The sequence below is a fragment of the Naegleria lovaniensis genome, assembly GCF_003324165.1.
Source record: "Naegleria lovaniensis strain ATCC 30569 chromosome Unknown tig023, whole genome shotgun sequence".
Taxonomy (NCBI): domain Eukaryota; phylum Heterolobosea; class Eutetramitea; order Acrasida; family Naegleriidae; genus Naegleria; species Naegleria lovaniensis.
This window is the reverse complement of record NW_025407845.1, coordinates 125,925-144,047: the sequence shown is the minus strand read 5'-3', so window position 1 is coordinate 144,047 and position 18,123 is coordinate 125,925. Positions and strand designations below refer to the sequence as shown.

General features: G+C 33.4%; 7 protein-coding genes across 7 annotated transcripts in view; 3 read left to right on the top strand and 4 right to left on the bottom strand.

Annotated features, from left to right (window-relative positions):
• Positions 1-184: 184 nt before the first annotated feature.
• C9374_005093 (uncharacterized protein) lies at positions 185-3,259 on the bottom strand (the record flags this gene model as incomplete). Its single annotated transcript, XM_044694805.1, has 1 exon — positions 185-3,259. One exon carries the CDS (start codon positions 3,257-3,259, stop codon positions 185-187), a length of 3,075 nt encoding a protein of 1,024 aa, XP_044548192.1.
• Positions 3,260-3,429: 170 nt separating this feature from the next.
• Positions 3,430-4,623, bottom strand: C9374_005092 (uncharacterized protein; the record flags this gene model as incomplete). The annotated part of the gene is made up of 1 exon (XM_044694804.1): positions 3,430-4,623. The coding sequence occupies one exon, from the start codon at positions 4,621-4,623 to the stop codon at positions 3,430-3,432; it is 1,194 nt and encodes a 397-aa protein (XP_044548191.1).
• Positions 4,624-4,970: 347 nt separating this feature from the next.
• C9374_005091 (uncharacterized protein) lies at positions 4,971-8,042 on the top strand (the record flags this gene model as incomplete). The annotated part of the gene is made up of 1 exon (XM_044694803.1): positions 4,971-8,042. One exon carries the CDS (start codon positions 4,971-4,973, stop codon positions 8,040-8,042), a length of 3,072 nt encoding a protein of 1,023 aa, XP_044548190.1.
• Positions 8,043-8,346: 304 nt separating this feature from the next.
• C9374_005090 (uncharacterized protein) lies at positions 8,347-11,830 on the top strand (the record flags this gene model as incomplete). The annotated part of the gene is made up of 7 exons (XM_044694802.1): positions 8,347-9,085; positions 9,437-9,514; positions 9,577-9,605; positions 9,748-10,822; positions 10,889-11,013; positions 11,196-11,429; positions 11,573-11,830. 7 exons carry the CDS (start codon positions 8,347-8,349, stop codon positions 11,828-11,830), a joined length of 2,538 nt encoding a protein of 845 aa, XP_044548189.1.
• Positions 11,831-11,968: 138 nt separating this feature from the next.
• On the top strand, positions 11,969-13,445 carry C9374_005089 (uncharacterized protein; the record flags this gene model as incomplete). The annotated part of the gene is made up of 3 exons (XM_044694800.1): positions 11,969-12,134; positions 12,186-12,470; positions 12,727-13,445. 3 exons carry the CDS (start codon positions 11,969-11,971, stop codon positions 13,443-13,445), a joined length of 1,170 nt encoding a protein of 389 aa, XP_044548188.1.
• Positions 13,446-13,584: 139 nt separating this feature from the next.
• C9374_005088 (uncharacterized protein) lies at positions 13,585-14,358 on the bottom strand (the record flags this gene model as incomplete). Its single annotated transcript, XM_044694799.1, has 1 exon — positions 13,585-14,358. The coding sequence occupies one exon, from the start codon at positions 14,356-14,358 to the stop codon at positions 13,585-13,587; it is 774 nt and encodes a 257-aa protein (XP_044548187.1).
• Positions 14,359-14,590: 232 nt separating this feature from the next.
• C9374_005087 (uncharacterized protein) overlaps positions 14,591-18,123 on the bottom strand; it is a gene marked incomplete at both ends in the record, with an annotated part of 3,551 nt that continues 18 nt past the window's right edge. The window contains 5 exons of the mRNA XM_044694798.1: positions 14,591-14,982; positions 15,245-16,176; positions 16,396-16,507; positions 16,672-17,409; positions 17,808-18,123. The exon at positions 17,808-18,123 is cut by the window's right edge and continues 18 nt beyond it. Coding sequence (XP_044548186.1) covers positions 14,591-14,982; positions 15,245-16,176; positions 16,396-16,507; positions 16,672-17,409; positions 17,808-18,123 — 2,490 coding nt within the window. The remainder of the gene's footprint in view (positions 14,983-15,244; positions 16,177-16,395; positions 16,508-16,671; positions 17,410-17,807) is intronic.

Below are 18,123 nucleotides of genomic sequence, written 5' to 3'. Positions count from 1 at the left end.
AACAATGAATTTGTACACTGTGGGAAGAGTGGGTGATGAGAATTTTGATATTTTTTTTTGCAAAGAGAAAATTCAAGACTTTTATTGATCATGCATGAAATTTTAATTGCAACAAGTAAGGCCATACAAATAGATCATGCATGATTAAAATTGCAAAAAGTAAGGCCATACAAATAGAGTTCTTTCACTCTTCATCCTCTAGTAAATGAGTCACACTTGGAAAATAGGGAGAAGAGTCATCCAGGTCTGTAAAAACCTCATCCATTCTCATGGTAGAGTCATAGGGAGCAACATGTTGGATTGAATGTTCATGCTCATTCACCGTTGGTGTTGGTGGTGGTGAAAATGGTGGTGGTGATAACACACTTGTTAAGGTCATGTTTGGAGTATTGGGAGATGATGATGATGGTAAATGGACATGATCATCTTTGGACACAACATGAAACTCTTCGTCCAATAACATTCTATCTTCTTTGGTGATCATGCTAGGAATGTTCATATCAAGATTGTTGTTAGGGTTGTTATGGTTGTTATTATAATAATGATGACTCTGTTGAGAGAATTGTTCTTGTTGAAGTTTGGACAAGGGTATTGAGGGTGTTGTTGTTGTCGTCGTCGTCGTCACGGTATGTTCGGGAGTACTTGAAGTAGTGCTGCTACTTGAACTCGTCCTATTCTTTCTGAATTTTCTTCTGTGAGGATGAGAGGGATGACTATGAACTGTGTGGTTATTTTGATCATTGGAACCATCCCACGTGTTACTGTTAGTGTTACTACTACTACTACTACCTCCAACACCACCACCATTTTCACCACCATTTTCACCACCATTTTCACCACCACCACCACTACTCGTATTCATGATGGTCATACTTGTTGTTGTTGTTGTTGCTTTAAAGGAATGGTTAAGGTCTCCATCATGACACGTTGTGTCTTTATCATGATTCCGTGATGACAATGGTGAATGAGTGTTGTGCTGTTGTTGTTGATTCCGCACATTGCGTCGAATCATTCTCCTTCGATGATGCTCATGATGCTCTGCCTGATCATGTGGTGTGACCACTACTACTGGAGGAGTGGAATGTCCTTGTTGACTCGTCATGAATGTTGAATGTCGTCGTTCCATACGAGTAGGTGTTGTTGTGGTCATTGGTGTGGTCATTGGTGTGGTTGTGGTCATTGGTGTGGTTGCCATTGGTGTGGTTGTGGTCATTGGTGTGGTCATTGAATTTTCCATTCTTCCACCTTCATAGACATGAACCATACTATCATCTCCACATGTAAATAATCGAAAAGAGGTGATTGGTGTTGGATTCCACAAAGAAGAGGATGATGGAAGAGGAGTATGAGTCTCAAATTCAACATTTCTAACACATCCAGAATGATCATTTAAAATTGCACATAATTTTCGATTCTGTACATTCCAAATAAATAACTTTCCATGATTGGAGGGAGCAAATAAATAACCTAAATAATATTTACATTTTACCATCCATGAATTACATTGATATTGAGAATGTGTAAATGTATGAATGGTTTCTAAGGTAGATTTTGAAATATTTTGTAAATTTAAAGAAAGTTTTCTTAAATGAATGTGTGAAGCGAGCGATTCAGTAGAAGGGTTGTTAGGGGTGTGTTGTTGTTGATTGACTCCTTTGGTAATGAGATGAATGGTGAGTATGTGGTTGTTGTTGGTAGGAGTCATTGTACGCCCATGACAAGTCAGCATGTCACCATCATTCATTGTAGTACTAGTCGTCGTAGTAGAAGTATTCGCAGTAGTACTCGCAATAGTATTCGCAATAGTATTCGCAATAGTTGCTGTTGTTGTTGCTGTTGCTGTTACATCATCATGAACATCATTCATTCTAGAATCAGCAGTAGCAGGAATGGTAGTAGTACGTAATGCATTCGTTTCAAAAGCGGAGTCTCCACTCCAACAGAATTCGAATAATACTTGTAAACTTCCACAATACAAGTCATATTCTGGTAAATCAAAACTCTTCAATAATTGATTGGAATTAAAATTATAAATTTTGATTCGATGATCACACGCACCAATCATGTAGATCCAGGATGGAATGACATCAGTTCGACTCATTCCACAACGTTCAAAATTCATTCCACAACGTTCAGAATTCATTCCACAACGTTCAAAATTCATTCCACAACGTTCAGAATTCTGCATTGCAAAATTTCGTTTCGAATATTTGATCCATTCATTTCTTTCTTGATCATAACCTATAAATTTGATATCTAATACGACATTGGTACATCGATGAGTAATGATTTGTTTATCCAAACATGTCATGTAATGATCTTTGGAATTCATTAACCATTTAATGATCGTTCCATCATACGATCCAGTTACATAATAAAATAAATCATGACTCACTTGAATACTTTCCAAACATAGTATTTCTTCTGTATGTCCATACAAGTAATTCACTTGATTGGTGACTAAATTAATACATGTGAGAGGACATTCCAATATCTTGTTATCATCATCCAAAACATCCCATTCATATCGATTCTTTCTTTTACCTCCTACACAGATGGAATAATCATCTGGTGAAAATTTACAAACATAATATTCTTCAATAATTCTTTGATTTCTATAAATATGATTTTGATCAAAAATGGATCGAAATGAAAATTCAAAAATTAATTCAAGTGTCAAGAGAGAATAAATATGAATAGAACCACAAGTATTCACACAACAGAGCATGTCACCTTGATGAGATTTACACATTGAATAAATATATCCACTACTGCTGGTCATGTTTGGAATGGATAGAGTGTGAATGGTGCGAGTGGTGGGATTCATAATAGTATGAGTGGGGGTGGGGGTGGTGGTATTAGTGGTAGAATTGGTGGTAGAATTAGTAGTAGTAGTGGTATTAGTGGTAGTGGTGGTCGTATTAGTGGTATTGGTGGTCGAATTGGTAGCGGTATTGGTGGTAGAATTATTAGTATTCAAAGTGGAATGGAAATTAAAAGGATTGGAGGATGGTTGTGGAAGGAGTGTTGCATTTGGAGAGAATTGAATTTGTGAGGACGATGGAATTGATGGAGAGGATGGAATTTGAGAGGATGATGATTTCAACTTGTCATTCATGGATGAAGTAGAGACGATGGGATGGTTCACATGTGACTCATCATCACTGGTTGTAAAAGAATATCGAGTCGATTCTTGAGCATTGACCATGAGAGTTTTCACATGATTTAATGGATATTGTGAGGATATTTTCAAAACCATGGTTATTGAATGATATTTGTCTTTTCGGAATGATTTCAATGACAACACTTGTGCCTCACCAACAACACAAAATATTTTTTTGTTAATTTAAAAGAAATGACTGCAGCATGGTTGGTGTGTAACATACACTCAAAATACATGAATTATTTAATAAAAAGTCGTAAGAAGAATTATTTCCACAAATCCAAAATTGCATTCTTTTTCTGTTCTTGATCTGTTGTTGTAGATGATGCTGGTTTTTGGAAAATTGCATCATACTCGTCTTCTTCTTCATCATCTTCGAATGAAGAAGTTTTAATGGGCTTGACAGACTTTTTAGTCTTCTTTTTCACTTCACTTTTTGTAGCTCCATTTGAATCTTGCTTGGTAGTATTTGTATTATTAGCAACAACAGCAACTGTACTGACATTGGTTGTTGTTGTATTGACAACAGTTGGACTTGTCTTGCTATTTCCCAAATCAATCAATGAAAATTTATCACTTAAAAATCCCATCAAGGTATTTGGATCTGCTGTGTTATTGACCTGAGATGGTGTTGTCGCAACAGTGGGTGTTGTTGTTGTCGATTCAACACTCAATGGACTTGAAAGTAAATCATCAAATGTAAAATTAACAGATTGTGTAGAGCTTGCACTAGGTGACACTCCAATAATGTCTTCAACACTCTTTCCATCCTCATTGTTGGTGGTTGGTTTCTTCTTCTTCTTCTTTTTTACTTCATCGGTTGTAGGAGACTTGACACTCTTTTTCTTTTTTTCATTGCCACTCGTAGAATCAACAGTTTTTTGCTTATCAGAACTTGCATTCTTGACCAATTCCAAAAATTCTCTAAATGTCATCTTTTTTCCATCTTCTTTTTTAGGAACATATTTCAAGCTCACATATTTATCCTTAATAAATTGTTCAACCACATTTGTAGAATCCAATCGAGATGGTTTCTTTTTATCGCTTGGTAATTCATGTTCAAAATATTCACGTGCTCTTTCATTTCCCATTAATTGCATGAGTTTGACATGTTTTTCATCCCATTTATCCATTTCAGCACTTCTTACAAAGGAAATATGTGAACCTAAAGAACGATGAATTCCAGCACATCTCAAACAAATAAAAGTACCAAAGGTAGCGCTACACCATACAGGACGAGCTTCGGTACAATCTGCACATTCCGCATTGCATGGTAATTTTAAAAGTTGAGCAAGAACTTTTTTAAATTGTTCTTGTTGTTGGTCTCGGAGAGTAGGAGAAGAGGAGCCAGTTGTATTGTTGTTGTTATTATTGTTGGAATTGTAATTGGATCCACTTGAATATTGGCTCGATGATGAGCCTGATGATACCGTATTACCGGATTGAATACGCTTTAGCATTGGAAAGGTGTATCTAGATGTTCTTGAGAGAGTAGTGTTGTTGTTGTTGAAATGAATTCTAATCGATCGGTGGTGGGCTCGACGAGAGAGTATTCAATTCACCTCTGTATGGTGCAGAAGAAGTGGAAGAGAGGAGGTGAATCACGAATGAAAAATATTTTTTGTTGGATTTTTGATTTCATGACGTTCGTGGTTTAAATGTGTCATCAAATGAAACTGAGTCGAGCGATATGATGATTAATTTCAAGAGTGTGATGTTTTTCAACACGCAAAGACTTGATAAAGTATTCAAAGAAGGATCATGCATGATGATCACAAACATTTCACCAAAATAACCGCTTCAAAAAATGTCATCCTTCCATTCGCCATCACACCCTCCATCCAATGATCTTGGATGTCCTCCTCCTCATCGTCGACAACAACATCAACAACATCAACAACATCACTACCTCCATTCTCTCATCCATCAAACACTCATTCTCACCTACAAGAATTTAAAATACAAAACAAGTAAACCATTTCAAACTCTCCTCTCATTGACATTTCCGATTCAATTAATATTTGTGTTATGGATGATGGTGAATTATATTTTTGTTCATCAACAATATCAACACAATCATGATACATCCACACATCATGTCACATCTTTTAATAATCAATCATTTATGGTTTACATGTCATTACAACATTCAGATTTATTCGAAAAATCAACCATTCAAGAAATTTACAAAACCTTACAACACAGTAGATCTTTTAGTAATATTCAATACAACAAGGAAAATAATCCAATTCATTATTTACAAAATTCTCAAAAGTATCTTGTTGATTTACATTTCAAATCATCACAAGATTTGATATTTATAAACAAGACAAGTTCCTCCTTTAGAAATCAATGGATCGATTATTCTTCACAACTCTACATTCAACATTATGTGAATATTGCAATTTCTAATGCCATGAATAAGAAGGTGAAAATGAATGAAAGTTCTATTCAAATCTATGCAAGACAATTTTCAAGTGAAAGTCCTACGAGTGGTAGTAGTAGTCATGGTAGTAGTCAAGGTTCGAGTAGTAACACTAGTGGTACCATGCTCACCCTAATTCTCTCTCTATTATATCCTATCTATTTTAGTTTTAGTATTTTAAACTTTTTTAATCCTAATTTAATTTCTATTGTAACTGAAAAACAATCAAAACTTAAATCTTACATGATTCTTATGGGATGTCATCATTCAAGTTATATTCTTTCGTATTTTATTTCATGTTCTTTAGAAATCATCATTCTCATGGTCATGACATTTATTTCATTATTCATTTCTAATTTATTGAAACATGTCAATTTATTTTTATTTTGTGGAATTTTGATGGTGTATTTAATGAGTGGAATTCCCTTAATGATCATGACAAGTACATTTTTTAATGATCCAAAGAAGGCACTCTTCCTTTCTCAATTACTTTTTATGGCATTGGAAATTATTTGGATTGTGTATCGATTTGTATTACCCAATGCAATGATCATACCCATGATGATGAATTCTGGTTCTACGGATGATCAATCCTCTCAATACTTGTTCATTCTCTCAACATGTATTCAATATGTATTGTATGTATTGAGTCCAATTGCATTTTGTGATATGATACATGTCATTGTGTCCAAGTATGAGAATCAACATGTGTATTTTTCATGGTCAAGTCTTTTCGAGAATGCATTATCCACTCGTTTCAACTCTTACATGAGTGTACCACCTCTCTTTGTCATGATACTTGTATTGATTGGTGATAGTATTTTATATTTATTGATTGCCATTGTATTGGATAAGAAAAGAGGAGAGTCACAATCTCAATCACTGTTAAAATTTTGGAAACGAATCATTCATGGATGGTTGAAACGTCTTTCTCAACATTGGACTGGAAGATTTAATCATAATTCTCGTAATTCCATCACACATTCACACTCGAATGAATTTCCACCACCAACATCTCAAGAGGTTCATCCAACTTGGTTGCATCATGATTTTACTACACCTTCTCAGATTCGAATTGAACATGTCAGCAAGACATTTAACACCAATGATCCAAGTACGAATCAACGTTCTTTTACGCATTCATTCATTTCATGTTTCACTCCAAAAACGAGACAAGTTGTTGTATTGAGTGATTTAACTTTAAATATTAAGGAAGGTGAAATTACAGTATTTATTGGAAAGAATGGTGTTGGTAAATCAACTCTTGTGTCTCTATTGAGTGGACAATTGAAACCAGAGAGTGGTAATATTTATTTTGATGATTTGAATGTGAACGATCATATTGATGAGATTCGATCGAGAATGGGTGTATGCCCTCAAGAAGATTTAATATTTCCAAAATTGAGTGTTGTGGATCATTTAAGAATATTTGCCATGATTAAAAGTAGAAGAAATCAATTCTCTATATTTGAAGAAGATCCATTAGATCATCCTATTACTCCTACTCCTCCTCAGGATCACATGAATGCAACACGAATGAACTCTTGGATTCCTGATACATTGAAAAGCCTCAATTCTCAAATTGATCATTTACTTGAAATGTTAGAATTCTCAGAATTCAAGTACAAAGATGCAAGTACATTGAGTGGTGGTCAAAAAAGAAAACTCTCATTTGCCATTTCCATTATTGGTAATCCTGATATTTTAATTTTGGATGAAGTCAGTACAGGTGTGGATATTCATAATCGACAAATTATTTGGAATGTATTACAACAATTCAGAAAACAATCAAGAAAAATCATCATTCTCACAACTCATCAAATGGAAGAAGCAGATGTCTTGGCAGATGAAATTCATATCATGAAGAATGGTAACATTGAAGTCTCTGGAACATCACTCTATTTAAAAAATCATTATGGAATTGGATATTGTATTGAAATGACATTAAGGGAGACTTGTTGTGATCATGGAACGATCGAAAAGATTCGAACATTTTTTGAAGAACATTTTTCAAATCAATTCTTCCAATGGATTTCGAAAGATTCTTATTCACTCAATCATCATCCTAATGTTACTACGATTGGTAGTAGTAGTACCAGTGGTGGTATTGGTAGTAGTCGTGGTGGTAGTCGTAGTAGTAGAAGTCATGATCGTGGTAGTAGTAGTAGTCATAGTGGTCGTAGTGTTGTAACAACAGATCATCAAGCATCATCATCAATGACATCTCCATATTTCACTTCTACTGAACATTCATTCCAAATGACAGAAATGAATCGTGAGAATGATTTGTCTCAATGTAAATGCATTCTCTCCAATGATTTAATTTCTCAATTTCCATCATTCTTAAAAGAATTATCCATGAAGAAAGAAGAGTTGGGAATTGCATCCTTCATGATTACTCAGTCCACATTGGAACAAGTCTTCTTGAAATTGAATCCAGAGGAGACCAATTAAAAGTTTGTGTGTAAATTTGAAATGAATGATAATTTGTTACGTACGTTGTAACACACACAGTGTCACGATGTTCCATTTGGTTCTAAATGTTTGTTATGCAACAACAGCAACTCCGAGATCCATCGGTTTTCATATGGAACAGACCAAGAAAAAATTCGTCTCGCTGACCCAAAACAGTGTCTCGTGCGATTCAATTGAATAACAATCTCATTGTTGAGTTTTATCATCATCATTTCATAACACACCATACCCATACACACATACACACATATATACATATATACATATACACACTTGCATCATCATGAGAATATTTCCACACGTGCCCCGAACCTCATGGTGGTATGTGGTGAAATATTCAAGTATTGCCATTCTCGTCGTGTTATGTATGATTTTATTCAAGAAGAATGAACCAACAACAAACAACAACAATCAGACAATGAACACCACACTGAGCGATGAATATCACTCGTCATGGAGTACTTCTCTGCTATTATTTGGTTGGACATGGTCGTCAAAGACCATACCTATTGACCCCACTCCTCCTCCTCAACAACAACAACCTTTGAATATTCGAAAATACGTATCGACGACACGTTCAACTAGTAGTCATCATCTTCTTCGTCTTGGTCATCATCATGATCGAAATGCTAGTCCTCACAATCTTTATCATTCTACTACAACTCTCACAAATACTACTACTCCTCTCATAACACCCTCTCATCCTCTCAATTTTCAAACATCATCTCCATTGGTTGGTGATGACGATGGTAATACTAAAATTTGTCATAAAATTGCAAATTATGAACTCGATCAATGTGAATTTGTTCAAGAAAATTGTCCAAATCCAATGGGTGGTGGTATGATTAATTATTTAAATATAAGATATTGTGGATTGAAAAATGTATCATGGTTATTCTTTGTATTGAGTATTTGTTGGATATTGGTATTATTTTTCATGTTATCAAATACTGCTGAAGTGAATTTCTGTCCTGCACTTACAGAAATTTGTAGAATTTTGAGATTATCACCTGATGTTGCAGGTAAGTGTATTTATTTGTATAGTCTATTATTGGATTTATTAAATGGATTGACATTTTTATTGAACCTATGATTGGATTGACATTTTCATTGAACCTATGATTGGATTGACATTTTCATTGAACCCATGATGTTTATGATGGATATATGAAATATTCATTGATGGAACTAAATGTTTATAATTGAAATGTTGTTGTTGAAACCATATATTTATTATTGATTTGAATTATTTGATATTCATTGCTATTATTGATTTGAAATGGAACCATGTGTTTATAATATTATATTGAAATATTGTTGTTGAACCATATATTTATTATTGATTTGAAATATGAACAATTTACTTCTCTAAGGTGTAACATTTTTGAGTTTAGGAAATGGTGCTCCTGATATTTCGAGTATTATTGCTGGCGTGTTTTCTGGATCAACAGGTAAGTCAATATATGTGAACAAGGTTTAATTTAATGATCATTTTAAAATCATTGGAAAAAAGGTTTTGGAGTTGGTGAACCTATTGGTGCTGTATGTATTTGTTATTTTACAATGAATGTAATCATGATATTCCAATATAATTGAATATTTATTTCACTATATTTCAATATTGTAATATTTATTTCTATTTGACATTGTATATACACAACTCGTCAAATATATTTTCATTTAGGGAGTATTTGTTACATCCATGGTCATGTCAGCTGTGAGTCTATTCTCTAATGCCAAAGTCATTCCATTTCCATTTTTGAGAGATTCTATTGCCTATTTAATTAGTGTTTCCTATGTCATGTTTATGGTTATTTTTAATGGTTCTATTAATTTATGGCAAAGTATTGTTTGTCTATTAATTTATGGAAGTTATGTCTCTTTTGTAATTTTATCAAGAACATTGATTACATGTTATCAAAGATATAAAAGGAAGAATAAGAATATTGGAGTTATTAATGACGATGAATATGATTCAGATGAAGTACAAGATGGTGGGGATGGATGGAAGATTGGTAAAGCACCTAATTTTGAAATGCAAATTAACAAGATATCTGATTTGAATGAGTTTGTGAAAAAAGAAATTATTGAAGAACAAAAACATAACTTTTTTGGAACTGTATTTTATCCAAAAGTAGGAATGGTACATGTACACAAAAAACATCATCACACCACAACGAGTGAGACGTTTACATCTCCAAGATTTGATCAAGATGAAATTCCATCGAATAGCTCTGTATTGGCTAAAACGATTCCAAAAAAAGAAAAAATTACAATAGATACATCCATACCATCCAATAGTACACTATTATCCAATCAAATTTTAAATGTGGGTACTAGTAGTAGTAGTAGTAGCAGCAATAGTACCAACACTACGAATCGTTCTGCTAAAAGAACAATTGAATTTACTGGATCTCTCATCATCAATGAACATTTTGCAACAAATCATAATACAACGAGTACAACAGAACCACATGAAGAAACATCACTACTCTCGAATGATTCTCGAAAATGGAAGGCCACTTCGCTCTATTTGACACTACAAACCAAATTCAAAGATTTTCTGGAATACTTTTTAGATTGGATTGAATGGGAAGAAAAATCTTTATTTTCAAAAATATTTTTTGTTCTTTTCGAAGGATGGACATTATTGATTAGAAATTTAACCATTCCAAAAGCAGATCCAGAAGATTGGAGTAAATTCTTTGCATGTGTTTCAATGATATTCATGCCACCATTTGCAGTATTTGCAACAGGATGTAAGTAGAGTTGGTATGGTGTTGAGTTAGTGTTTGATGATGTTGTTGAATGTTGACCGAATTTAGATGTTACATTGACACTTCCAAATTCATCATTTCCAGTTTGGGCACTCACTCTTTTGATTGGATGTGTCTTTTCATTGATTGTATTTTTCACTTCTCGACGAGGAAAACCACCAAGATATCATTTTGTAAGTACTTGATTCACATAAGTATTATCCATTTGAGCTTTATCATTGCACACACCACATGTGTGGTTTTACTCTTAAACATTCTTATTGTTTTTTACTACAACTTGATTTTTAAATACTACACCTATACTATACTATACCTATACTATACCTATACTATACCTACTACACTGTGATGATAGATATTTGTATTTTTAGCATTTATCATGTCTATTTTATGGATTTATATCATTGCTAATGAAATGGTTGATTTATTAACTTCATTGGGTGTCATTCTTCAAGTGAGTGATGCTATTCTATCGATTACTGTATTGAGTTGGGGAAATTCATTGAGTGATCTTGTTGCTGATGTTCTTATTGCAAGACAAGGATTTGTTGAGATGGCATTGGGTGGAATTTACGGTGGACCATTATTGGTATGTAGTATTAGTATTAGGATTAGTACTAGTATTAATTCGACATTGCTAAATTATTATTTTTGAAACATATGATATTTATGTACATATGAATCATATGCTCTTCGTATAATCACTCTCTCGACATACAATTCAATTTATAGAATTTACTGATTGGACTTGGTATTGCAGCTACCTCTTCGAATATTTTGAATGGAACGCCATTTGTATTTGAAAAGAATACTACTGTGTATGCATCCTTTTTCTTTTTGATTGCATCCCTCTCGAGTGCTCTCATTGTAGTTCCATTATGTCGATGGCACTCTCCCAAAATATTTGGACTCTTTCTTGGATCTCTCTACTTGTCTTATATGATATTTAGTGCATTGGTGGAAATGAAAATTATATTTCATAATCGTTAAACTATTCGTCCATGAGCTAGTAGTAGTGAATCTAGTAGTAGATATCATGAACCTTTTTTTGTATTAAATATTTTTTTACCTAATTTGAGGCTCCTCTTAAATCCTTTCTAAATCTTGTAACAATTATTTGAATAAAAAATGAATACAAAAACCATTGCTTCCTTTTCATCAAAACCATTTGTTGAAAGATCATTTGGTCCTCTCAATCCACTGATTTATACAAAATTCTGTCGGGATGATCATTTCTTGAAAGAATATTATCAACCTTTACTCGAGAGTAAATCATCTTCTCTTCAAGATTCAAGTAAGTTGATGACCAAAGGGTTGAAGAATATCATCAACAATTTGAAAACAGTTCAATGGAATCCATCAAAATTCCTTCCCAATTATTCGAATTTAGAAAGATCAGGTCCATTTCATTTAAAATTCATTGATGCTCGCTTAACAGAATCAACATTAGGATTAGCAGAAGGTTGTGATTATATTACTGTCTTTGTCAATGATAATGTCAATAGAAATGTTTTGAAAATATTGCATTCTCATTTTGGTGTAAAATGTGTTGCATTGAGATCTGCTGGATACAACAATGTAGATATTGCTGCAGCCACAGAATATGGTATTAAGGTGTGTCGAGTTCCAGGTAAGTGAATGTCAAACCATGAATTTGAAATTTTTGAGGTCAATGTATCTGATCATGATGATGAACCTATCATGATGTACTTAATGATGTACCTAATGTATCATGCATGCTAATCATGATCAATCATGATCAATGATGACCACTAAAACAACAACAACCATCACGATGGATCCATCATTGTACACCACGCATACACATACATGACCATGAACCATGCATCACCACCACTACCATCACCACCACAACAAAACACTAGAATATTCACCTGGTGCTACTGCTGACTTTACCATTGCCATGATTATGGCTCTGAACAGAAAAATTCATCGAGCCTTTCAAAGAATTAAGGATGGTGAATTTAGTTTGGAAGGATTAATGGGATTTGATATGAATACTAAAGTATATGGAGTGATTGGAGGTAGTGGTAAAATTGGAAAACTTGTGTGCAAATGTTTGAGAATGGGATTTGGTGCTCGAGTCATGGTCTATGATTCAATTCAAGATCCTGACTTGATCAAAATGGGAATTGAATTTGTTGAATCGATGGATGATTTGTATGCACAAGCAGATGTCATTACTCTTCATTGTCCACTCATTAAGGGTGTCACTGAACACATGATTAATGCAAATTCCATAAAAAAGATGAAAAAAGGAGTCATGATTGTCAATGCAGCACGAGGAGGACTGATTGTCACTGAACATGTCATTGATGGCTTAAAGAGTGGTCAAATTGGAAGTCTAGGTCTTGATGTCTATGAATTTGAACATGATTTGTTTTTCGAGGATCGTCGAGAACAAATTATCACGGACGACACATTCATGAGATTATTGACCTTTCCCAATGTCATTGTGACTCCTCATCAGGCATTTTTCACCAATGAAGCCATCAATAATATTGCACAGACAACTCTGGAGAGTTTGTATAGCTTTGAAGTGAGTGGTCATTGTTTCATCACACCAAGTGTATGTCTTAATTGAAGATATCAAGAGAGGGTCTTGGATCATCAATAATAATATTCATTGAAATGAATCATCTATAGATGTCATCCAAACATGAATCCATGATACACTTGTCGTAGTATTAGAGTTTAAGTACATCTACACCATCTTTCGCTTATTATAATTTAGATGCTCTGAATACCTTTTTGGAGCATGATTGAGAACTGAGTAATGTATTAAATTTTTGAATTCTCTCCTGATGATTATTTTCCACTTGTTTGAGAAAATTGTGAACCTTTTCATAGAGATCATGCCATATCGAATCTTGTGTTTCCAAACATATTTGATTGAGCCAAGTTCGTTCCTGTTGTCGCATCACCAAAGAAAAATCTTTTGAGGCCTTCACTTGTTGTTGAAATTTTGCAAGTAGTATTAAGGAGAGTAATAAATGTTTCAATAATTTTGTAAAATTGGCATGATTAGTCCATAACTTTAAATTTGTATTGCTTTGAATATATTCTTCGATATATCTGTCAAAATGATGCATTAATATTTCAAATAATTGATTGTTATTAGATTGTGTAAGAAATAGATATCCATTCAACTTGTTATTCTCATATTTTTTAGGATCTATAAAGTGGATAAGGAATGAATTGGAAGGGTCACAAATGAATGAAGTTAAATATGATTCTTCATGTGAGAATTGCAACTCTTTTCTTGAAATACATCCAATTACTAAAGTTTGGCCAAAATGATTCAAATTTTTAATTGGCAACGATTCATGTGAACATAATTGGTAATCACCAAGTAGTAACATGGTGTTTGGTTCCGATGTTTTTAACATAAAATCAGTTTCATTCCATTCTCCACATTCATGTAGTACTATCATGTGTGGTATTGACGGAGCTTGTTGATTCATGAGTCTCAAATCATTTTCATCCGATGATATCATGTATTGCAATCTTGGAATGTAATGAGAAATTAATTGACAAATTCTCGTTGAATTGAGAACACCTCGAGTTGTTTTTAATTTTTCGTGATTGGAGGTGCAAGAAATCCATCGAACACAATAATCCATGATCGAAATAAAACAATTTTTTTTGAAAGGCAACCATTGGGATGACACATCAAAAATAATGTGAGCCACACACTCCATGTTCATTTCGGTAAAGAAATTACAGATATCATTGATTGACTTTGAGAATCTCCAAATTACACAATAATTGACATCCCTCGATGAGATTCATATCTTCATCAAACATTTGAACACTTCTCAATTTTCCTTCTCTCAATGCAGTTACAGGAATAATATTTTCACAAATAAATTTGTCTGCAGAAACCTTATTCTTATCAAATATGGAAATTTGAAGAGAAGCCAATTCTGGACACACTAATTTAAATTCAAAAGTATTGTTAAATGTTGGATTCCATCCATTGTCCCACACAGTAATAGTATTATAGGATGCATTGTCTCTAGGATGACCTAAAATAGATACTTTCACATAGGGATCTACAATTTCACCCTTTTCTTTACCTTTTGGATTTGGAACTTGTTTGGCCATAATAATGTCAAGTTCTGTGCTCATCATGATGTTATCATACAATAATGAGAGAGGTGAATATGGTAACAATATATTCATCATTATATTCATCATTATATTCATCATTATAAGGTGAATATGGTAACAATATATTCATCATTATATTCATCATTATATTCATCATAATAATCATCATAATAATCATCATTATATTCATCATCATTATATTCATCATAACAAGGTAAATAAACAATCCATCATACAACATGATTCACTTTTTGTCTATTTGATACTTACTGATATATTGTTTCACATGAGATTTCTCCATATCTGGAAATGGTTCTTCAGATCCAGCACGTAATATCTTGGGTTTCAAGACATATCCTGAATTTGCATTTTCCTTAAATTTAAATTCATTAATTCTGTAAAAAGCACAATGGGTTTGAGTATTCAAGGCAGACATGTGTACACCAGTCACAAATGAACTTGTTGGATCATAATTGGAAGAATCAAATCTCAAACCATGAGGATAGGATCTTGAAAAGTGATTTTGATTAAATTTGATGAGATTCATGGGTTCATTGTTCAATAATTTTTCAACCTTCTTTTCACTCAATGAAAACATTTTCCAACATGGTAAATTCACAATGGAAGGATCTTGAAAATTTGTTAATTTGGTAGTACCCAATGCAGTGATATCGGATAATTTTTGAGCAACTTTGACTTTGGAAATGACAGCCTTATCACGATTTCTACCATGATGATGAGAGGTGGTAGTAGTTGAAGTAGTATGAGTGGTAGTAGTATGAGTGGTACTCATTTCATCAGAGAAATCATCTTCATCCTCCGAGTCGTCAGAATCTGAATCTAATAGAGAATCTTCACCATTCATCATCGTCACTTGAGGTGTGGTTGGAATGACTCCCAGAGGTACTTTCTTATTCTTTAAAATAATTCGATGTTTCAATTGATTGGGAGATGGCCATCGAGTCATGTGTTCATCAGGCATGAATAATTTCTCTCCAAATATCTTGATCATGATATCTGCCATTTTCTCTTGACCTTCTTTATCTGCATGAACATCTAAGGAGAGAATGACTGGATAGGGTGAATGAACAAACGAATAATCATTGATGCATTTAATGACATCTTCAAAGAGAATTTTTGAGGTTAACGTACGACCATGATAAATGACAATTTCACCATGATCTCCATTCCAACAATCGAGTCTGTGTAGTATTCATGAATAGAGTGTAGTTTTAGAGGTTATCATAGTATTGAAAAATTTAGAGTGTAGTTTTAGAGTGTAGTTTTAGAGTGTAGTTTTAGAGGTTATTGATTGAAGTGAATCGAGGAGGAATAGAGAGTGAGTGTGTCATCAGTAATTGAATAAATATATATATTTATATATTTATATGGATTGGGTAAAAAGAACTTAAAGTACTTACTCGACACATCTAGATCCTCCTAGTAAACCATTTCTATAATTTTTTACATCACTTTCACCCTTCAATTGATGTCCAGATAAATATGTATTGTGTGAAGAGTGAATATAATAATCTAAAAGAACATGATCACAGTAAAGATTATCCAGTATGACCAATTCGTACACAATCATGGTACCATTGTTATGAAAGAATGATACAGGAAATGATCGATCCATCCATCATCATTATTATAGGAAACATTGACACTCACTACAAAAAACAACCAAAAATACAAACCTGTTAATGGTTGATCCATATCATGATGAAGAGTATAGAGAGTTGGGTTCACCAATGAATTATCACTAGAAAATACAAAAGAAGTAAATTCAAAGGAAGGCATACATAATTGTCCATCAATTTCTATGGCACCATTCTTTTTCATAATTTCAATTGCTTGACTTTCAGAAATTTCTGATTGAGATTGATGACCATGTAAGAATTTGACAAATTCATGAACAGTCATCAAGTTGGTATTTGTACATTGCATGAAGAGGTCTTCAACTTCATCAACGACATGCATTTCTTTAAATAATTCAATAAATTCATTAAATTCTATAGTTCCACTCTTATCGACATCAAATCTTTCAAAGTTCTTTTTTAAATAATTAAAATTAATTTCAATATTCAATTTCTTAAATAATTTGTTAATTTCTTGAATAGAGAGTTTGTTATCATTATTTTCATCAGCAAACATCCAATATCTCATCATTAATACACTGAATGGAGGTGTTTGAGTTAAATTAGTCGCTCTCAACAAGTAATTGATGGCAACAAGAAATGAAATGAATTCATTCACTTTCTTAAAAACAACATCTACTTGTTCTTGAGCTGATCCAAACATGATGGTAACGGTCCAATCAGGATTGTAGATTAAACTTTTCTTTTTGGAAACAAGATTCTCATGATACTTGTGAAAGACTCCAGTCTCTGAAAAAGAGACACCCGTGAGTACTTTTTTAATGTCCTTTAAAAGAACTATTTCGGGGTGTGTGTATTGGAATGAAGCATAGAGTGTGTGTTTGAGTATGCGTGTTTGAGTATGCGAGTGTGTGAGTATGCGAGTGTGTGTTTGAGTGTACGAGTGTTTGAGTATGCGAGTGTTTTTGCCAAGTTTGAAAAGGTGTGAAAAGGAATTTGTGTTTCAAAAAAGTTGTTGTATGAATAGTGTTTGTCATGCCACACAAGAGAAATGTATTGTAATAACGTAACGATCGATCGATCGATGGACAAGTTTGACACATACAAATTCGAGAGCGGGAGTATACATGTAAAATACATTAAATGGACATTTCCATAATTTTCATAAAATGTGTGAATGATGATTCATTGAATGGTTCAATAGATCTATATTTTCCTCTCGGAATAAAACTTACTACTCGCTTTCTTCTTCTTTTTCTTCTCAACTCTGAAAAAGGTCTCATTATCATCCAATTGAATGAGATGAATCTTTGGTTTTGCAATCTTGTTCTTGGATTCAACATGAGCCTCACAATTTAAACCATTTTTCAATTCTTGTATTGTTCCTTTGACTTTGGAAGAATCTCTAAAATGTTTATCAATGACAACACTCCGAGTGGTTTCAGAGAGATGAATGAGTTCAGAAATATCATTACTAGTTCCATAATGATGTTTCACGGAGGTTGTAAGAAGATTGTGTTTCGAAGAGGAAAATGTTTGACTTGTTGTTGT